We start from the raw sequence: 7,920 nt of genomic DNA, 5'->3' as shown, positions 1-7,920 counted from the left end.
CACTGGTGTGACGTTAACCTAACACTGGCGTGTGACATTAACCTAACACTGGTGTGTGTGTGACGCTAACCTAACACTGGTGTGTGTGGGACGGTAACCTAACACTGGTGTGTGTGTGACGGTAACCTAACACTGGTGTGTGTGTGACACTAACCTAACACTGGTGTGTGTGTGACACTAACCTAACACTGGTGTGTGACACTAACCTAACACTGGTGTGTGACACTAACCTAACACTGGTGTGTGTGTGACACTAACCTAACACTGATGTGTGACACTAACCTAACACTGGTGTGTGTGTGACACTAACCTAACACTGGTGTGTGTGTGACGGTAACATAACACTGGTGTGTGTTTGACGGTAACCTAACACTGGTGTGTGTGACACTAACCTAACACTGGTGTGTGACACTAACCTAACACTGGTGTGTGTGTGTGACACTAACCTAACACTGGTGTGTGTGTGACACTAACCTAACACTGGTGTGTGACACTAACCTAACACTGGTGTGTGTGTGACGGTAACCTAACACTGGTGTGTGTGTGACGGTAACCTAACACTGGTGTGTGACACTAACCTAACACTGGTGTGTGTGTGACACTAACCTAACACTGGTGTGTGACACTAACCTAACACTGGTGTGTGTGTGAAGGTAACCTAACACTGGTGTGTGACACTATCCTAACACTGGTGTGTGTGTGTGACACTAACCTAACACTGGTGAGTGACACTAACCTAACACTGGTGTGTGTGTGTGACACTAACCTAACACTGGTGTGTGACACTAACCTAACACTGGTGTGTGTGTGACACTAACCTAACACTGGTGTGTGACACTAACCTAACACTGGTGTGTGTGTGACGGTAACCTAACACTGGTGTGTGTTTGACGGTAACCTAACACTGGTGTGTGTTTGACGGTAACCTAACACTGGTGTGTGACACTAACCTAACACTGGTGTGTGTGTGACACTAACCTAACACTGGTGTGTGACACTAACCTAACACTGGTGTGTGTGTGTGACACTAACCTAACACTGGTGTGTGACACTAACCTAACACTGGTGTGTGTGTGACACTAACCTAACACTGGTGTGTGACACTAACCTAACACTGGTGTGTGTGTGACGGTAACCTAACACTGGTGTGTGACACTAACCTAACACTGGTGTGTGTGTGACACTAACCTAACACTGGTGTGTGACACTAACCTAACACTGGTGTGTGTGTGACGGTAACCTAACACTGGTGTGTGTTTGACGGTAACCTAACACTGGTGTGTGACACTAACCTAACACTGGTGTGTGTGTGACACTAACCTAACACTGGTGTGTGACACTAACCTAACACTGGTGTGTGTGTGACGGTAACCTAACACTGGTGTGTGTTTGACGGTAACCTAACACTGGTGTGTGACACTAACCTAACACTGGTGTGTGTGTGACACTAACCTAACACTGGTGTGTGACACTAACCTAACACTGGTGTGTGTGTGACGGTAACCTAACACTGGTGTGTGACACTAACCTAACACTGGTGTGTGTGTGACGCTAACCTAACACTGGTGTGTGTGTGACACTAACCTAACACTGGTGTGTGTGTGACGGTAACCTAACACTGGTGTGTGACACTAACCTAACACTGGTGTGTGTGTGTGACACTAACCTAACACTGGTGAGTGACACTAACCTAACACTGGTGTGTGTGTGACGGTAACCTAACACTGGTGTGTGACACTAACCTAACACTGGTGTGTGTGTGTGACACTAACCTAACACTGGTGTGTGACACTAACCTAACACTGGTGTGTGTGTGACACTAACCTAACACTGGTGTGTGTGTGACGGTAACTTAACACTGGTGTGTGACACTAACCTAACACTGATGTGTGTGTGTGACACTAACCTAACACTGGTGAGTGACACTAACCTAACACTGGTGTGTGTGTGACGGTAACCTAACACTGGTGTGTGTGTGACGGTAACCTAACACTGGTGTGTGACACTAACCTAACACTGGTGTGTGTGTGTGACGGTAACCTAACACTGGTGTGTGTATGACACTAACCTAACACTGGTGTGTGTGTGACGGTAACCTAACACTGGTGTGTGACACTAACCTAACACTGGTGTGTGTGTGTGACGGTAACCTAACACTGGTGTAAACCCTGGCTCTGGGCACACCGTCCCAGTGGCAGCATCATGCTGGGCTTCTCACCATCAGGGCTTCAGGCTCCTAAACAAACCTTTGGAGAAAATGCACCTTTCAGCAGGACAACGATCCCAAGGACATCATTGGATTGGCCAAGGACAACAAAAAATGTATCTCCTAGCGACCCAGTCAAAGTCCTGATCTTAATCTCATTGACAAAATGTTGTCCAACCAACCTGAACAAACAGGAGCAAATCTATCAAGAGGACAGAGCCATAATCACTCTACCTGTGCAAAGCAGACACACTCACCACAAAAAACTTAATACAAGGCACTTTACATGGACGGGCATGCCACCATCTGAATAGTCCAGTTTCAGATCCAAAATGAGCTATAACACATTTCCTGAGAACGTAAAACTGTAAACCATAGCAAACAATGGTATGAAAAAAGAACGATTTAGAACATAGTTCACAAAATCCCCAAAAAGCCAATACAGTCTTGACCTCAAAAATGACTTTACCTGATTTGATGAAAGGATTTGACAGTCTGTAAAATTGAGATCTGTTCATCTCTGCAGGAGAGACGCCATGGAGATGAAGAGTTTCACCCGTCCTCACAGTTCCCCAGACATCTGTTAGAGTTCCCACAAGCTGTGCCTCGTCATACTGATATCGTCTCTTTCCATGTCAAACACACACACACCAGAAGCAGCTTACACACCCCTAAGGTCCTGTAACGGATGCAAGAACACCCCACAGTAGACACACACTGTGAAAAAAGCCTGTCTAGCCTAGGCCAATATTATGTCTACCAAAAACTTTAGTTCCCCCAAAGGAACACAGAAATATGAAAATTATGGAGCCGAGGTCATTCTAGCCCTGACTCTTGTCGTCTCCTGCTCCAGCTGAAGAGAGATAATCTCATTAAGTGTCATGGCAGCTCAGTACCCGTCTCGCCTCCTGTCTCAGATTAAAGACGTGACCCCAGTCAACAGGCACAAACCAGTCGATTGGTGCTTTAGTTCTTCCATGTAAGTTTGCTTGTTTTATAAAAATGTTGGGATTTAAGATTACATAAGAAAAACTGTAGTCGATCCATGACCTTGTGTGAGCTGAAAAAGCAACCTCTAACCTGATTCCCCAAACCAAATCTAATATGTGTTAGAGCTCTGTAAATGTAAAATATCAGTTTACAGCAGTTTTACTGCCACTAAATTCTATGTAGACATTAAACATACACTAATGGGGAGTCAGGTGGCTGAGCGGTTAGGGAGTTGGGCTAGTAATCTGAAGGTTACAGGTTCGATTCCAGGCTGTGCCGAATGACGTTGTGTCCTTGGGCAAGGCACTTCACCCTACTTGCCTCGGGGAGAATGTCCCTGTACTTACTGTAAGTCGCTCTGGATAAGAGCGTCTGCTAAATAACTAAATGTCTAAATGTAATGGAGGGGATACATCTGTGTTTTGAGACTGCAAATGCCACAGCCAGATTTGCATCACTTTAAGATCTACCATTCAGTAACCCCATGGGTCCTGTGGACAGGTGCACTATCCCCCTGGAAGAGACCGCTCCCCTTCAGGGCAGAACTGTTTCATCACCGAACGGGTGGAGATCACTAACAATCATTTAGTTTGGATTTGCAGTGATCCTGTAGGCTCTAGCATGCAGGCCTGTCCCACTACCTTGGTGCCAAATACAGTATGCAGTCACCCATGTGTTAAGAATATGGTGATGGAGAATGAATGTTACCGTATGGCTGTTTTTAAATAATAATAATCAAATCAGCGCTTATGGCTTAGCCAGCACTGAACTCTGGAATGTGCATCGGTCTTTGTTGCATCATGCAATACACCTGTATGTCAGTGATAGCTGTTTCCTAGGCTACCACTTGTTGAGCGAAAGTCATAGGTCATCTTGCAGATGTCAGTCTATATACTGCACGTGGGGCCTCCAATTGTAAGACTTGGGACTGTATGGGTAATGACACAGCCTACTTATCCTACAAAACCAGATTATGATCGCTATGTACTTCATACTGAGCCCTAGAAGGAAACTTGTGCTTCATCATATACAAGTCACCCTGTACACTACATACTCATCATGACAACTCACTATGAAACTACCCAATGAGGCAACCAGGATCTGTATATAACTTTTACAGCCAGCCTTTCGTTCTTCCTTCTTGGATTTCGTAACAGCAGACACTTTCTCCACTTAATCAGTTTTTTTTTTTTACACTTTGTGTCACACCAGTATCTCTGGACTCTTGATGTAGCAGGTAGTCAAATTAAGTTTTATCACCTATCCTTTGCCTCTGAACTTTTATAATATAGCTCATTTATGGACTAAATTGAGCAACTAAGAGAATTATCAAGTAACAAAGTTACAACCAGAATTAACAGCAAGATCCTTTGCAGAGAACTGTCAGATGCTTTTATCCAAACCTTTAATGTAATCTTAGACCTTGTGACAGTGAATTCTGCCACCAACCTATAACCATGGCCTGAAAGCATCCTACATAATCAAAAGAGCAAATATTAGCTAAATAACCATTCTTAATTTAATACTAATGAACATTTTAAATTTCCCCTCATTTGGGAGTCAGATGGCTGAGTGGTTAGGGAATCGGGCTATTAATCAGGTTGCCAGTTCGATTCCCAGCCGTGCAAATTACGTTGTGTCCTTGGGCAAGTCACTTCACCCTACTTGCCACGGGGAGAATGTCCCTTTACTTACTGTAAGTTGCTCTGGATAAGAGCATCTGCTAAATGACTAAATGTAATTTGCAGGTATGAACTGACCAACAATTGCAGATCTAAAAATTTATATTAACTCAAAACAGCTTTGGGACAGACAAGGCAACATGGTTCATTTTCCAGTTTTTTTTTATTTTATAGTGGATAAAAGCAGACCACTAGTACAGGCGCTGGGGCTTGCCCATGGTGCTCTTCACGTAGAGAGCGCGTACGTTCTGCCAGTTCTTCTTGAGCAGAGACACCAGGAAGTTGACAGCCAGGTGGATGTTGTAGACCAGCTCCTCCTCGGTCATCTTGACGTGGCCCACAGCCACCGCCAGACACAGGACCTGGAGAGAGACACCGGGGTGGGGATCAGAACACGCTCATCCTCCACCTGCTGGATCCCAGTACTGCATCATACATGAGTGGAGACATTTGACTGTTTTAAAGTTCTCTGGAGGCTTGTGACCTTCTGGCCAACTTGCTCTGCTTTATGCTTTAAGTATTGGATTTCACAATTCTGTCCTTAACTGTGGAAATGCATTCCCCTAAACTGCATATGAAAAAGGTACGTGTTCTCTAGGGTTTGAGACAGCTTCCTACCTTCTTCATCTGGAACTTGATGGTGGACTTGACCTCATCCACCTTGGTGTTGAGGTTCTCATTGTGGGTGAGCAGGGAGGGGAACTTGCCCGCCTTGTTGAGTCCAGGGCCCAGGATACGAGGGATCTGCTTGATCAGAGACTCGGAAGCCAGGAAGGCATCATACTTCTTGGCTTGGGGAGAGAGAGATGACTTCTGTTAAAACACATTAGACGAACTGGAACTAAGGCAGGTCACGCAATACTGCCCAATACATCCTTCTAAAGGAGCAGAGGTTACACAAACTTGTTAAAAGACCATGACAAGCCCAGACTAACTGACTGGTGGGAAGTGTAAAACATGCAGTTCAGGATGGAGGGGCCGGCTCACCAAGCTTCTTGACCATTTTCTTGTTCTTGTTGAGCTTCTTGAGGGCCTCGATGTCCATGTGGGGCATCTCGGCAGCCTTGGCCTCGTCACAGTGCTGCTGGTCTCCGAGGACGCACACCGAGAACTTGGGCCTGGGGGTGGTCTTCAGTCTGGGGGAGGGACACCAACATCACACCTCCAACGCAAAAAAGGCTAACATCCAAGTGAATAACATGACTAGGGCAGTAAGTGTACTAGTGCGTGTATAGTGGTAACCACGTCGAGTTGAAGGGAGCAGTGGCAGCAGAAATTGACTTAGTCAAGACTGCTTATCATAAATTAACATTTGTGACTGTCTAAACTGAAGTCACTTCAGTTAGAAAACAATAACAAATGGGAGCATCAGTGAATGTATGATGGTAAACACATTAACTGTATATGACGAACCAAAACTGAACAGATACAGACCACCGAAAGCTCAACTCTGGGGTCTTACCCGAACCTCTCCACTGGCTTCTCTTCAGGAACTCCGCCAGCAACACCATTTTGTTAGATTAAAATGGTCGGCTCAGGAGGGGCACAAGGGCCCCTCCTTTGCCTCCCCTCATGTTTTAAGACCCAGGGTAGGGGTCCGTCTGCTAGCCCCCGGAGGGGTTCCAGTCAGACTACCCAAGACACTTCTGCACAGCGTGGCCCACTCTGCAGTTCTGACAGAACCCACAAGTTCAGAGACGTGAGGAAATATTCACGCCAAACTAGGCTGTACTATCTAACGGGTTCTGGTCAGGATGGGGCGGGGCATGCCGACAGAAGCCTGGGTTTGAACGGGAAAGGGGCCCAACCTGACGGTGCCAGAGAAACGCTTGTCCTTCTGGGGGTCGTAGTTCTTCAAGCTGATCTGGAGCTCAACCGACTCTGTAAACCTTCAGGGACACAGGAAACAACTTAGCATCTTCTAATATATGCCTAGTGCCTCATAATGATCCTACTGTCTATTCAACACTGCCAGTACAAAAAGGTTTTGATAAACAACAACAACTCATGGAGCTACAATCATGTATGGCATTGTATTTTAGTCAGAATGTCAAAAAAAACTCCAGTGTGTAACTCTCAGGCTATAACAAACAAATTATAAACCCCCTTTCCAGTCTACAAGGTTTAAGAGGGAAATTTGCATTGTTCCAACTAGGTAAAACACGGAAAACTTCCTTACTTGCGAGGCTTGGCCAGCGCTCCCGCCTGCACCTCCTTCACCACCTCATACAGCATGTCCCTGGAAATCTTACTGTTGACACAAAACGTTCAAAGCCGTTACTGATTGCATCCATATTTAACATATGTAAATATTCATCAATACATTTGTTACCAAGCTACCTTTGAACAAGCCAACTGCGGCCAAACGGAACATCAGTGTACAACCCTCGACATATCGACTGTCTAGGTCCACCTAGAATATTCATCCAATCTCAATACTTGTACTTCATTATTCCTTATGTGCGTTGTTTTACATCTGTTATAATCCGATGTGAATAATTTCGGGGAAAATGTAGGATGGACATAGATTTCTCCTGAAGTCCATGCTAGCCAGATAGCCTAGCCCTACCATTTTGTATCGATACGTTCACTAGATTCTACATTTAAAAATTAAACTCATCACTGAAGCTGATGTGTTTCATGCATGTAACACTAATGCCTTCAATTTATTTGTTTTTAAATAGCATAGCAAATAATCTAATGGAAATTATTCTCACCTCATTTTGACGGCTCTGTTCGCACGCGAAAGACAACTGAAAGAAAGGCAGAACGGAAGCCGGTCTCGGTTTTTAAACGTACTTCCGTGACGTACTCACACACCATTTGTGCATCCATTTTTGTAGTTTGTGCGCATTGTCAAAGCGTCAAAAGCTTTACAAAATATGTCTTTAGACATGCGCAAAGCCGATAACGTAGCGTTAACGTTCCTGATCTGAGTCTTGATGCTTGATTTCACCAACAATCCTGTAGAAATCAACATAACTAAAAACCTCCATAAGTCCAAAGTCAGAGAACAACCACATGTACACCCCAACTGTCAAC

General features: G+C 44.9%; 1 protein-coding gene across 1 annotated transcript; it reads right to left on the bottom strand.

Annotated features, from left to right (window-relative positions):
• Positions 1–5,022: 5,022 nt before the first annotated feature.
• On the bottom strand, positions 5,023–7,734 carry rpl10a (ribosomal protein L10a). The gene is made up of 6 exons (XM_067236042.1): positions 7,596–7,734; positions 7,058–7,129; positions 6,687–6,767; positions 5,866–6,014; positions 5,497–5,669; positions 5,023–5,240 (listed from the first exon to the last, which is right to left on the bottom strand). Exons 1-6 carry the CDS (start codon positions 7,598–7,600, stop codon positions 5,070–5,072), a joined length of 651 nt encoding a protein of 216 aa, XP_067092143.1. The 5' UTR covers positions 7,601–7,734; the 3' UTR covers positions 5,023–5,069.
• Between the last annotated feature and the right edge of the window lie 186 nt (positions 7,735–7,920).

Source organism: Osmerus mordax, chromosome 1, assembly GCF_038355195.1.
Source record: "Osmerus mordax isolate fOsmMor3 chromosome 1, fOsmMor3.pri, whole genome shotgun sequence".
Classification (NCBI taxonomy): Eukaryota; Metazoa; Chordata; class Actinopteri; order Osmeriformes; family Osmeridae; genus Osmerus; species Osmerus mordax.
This window is presented reverse-complemented; position numbering and strand designations above follow the sequence as displayed.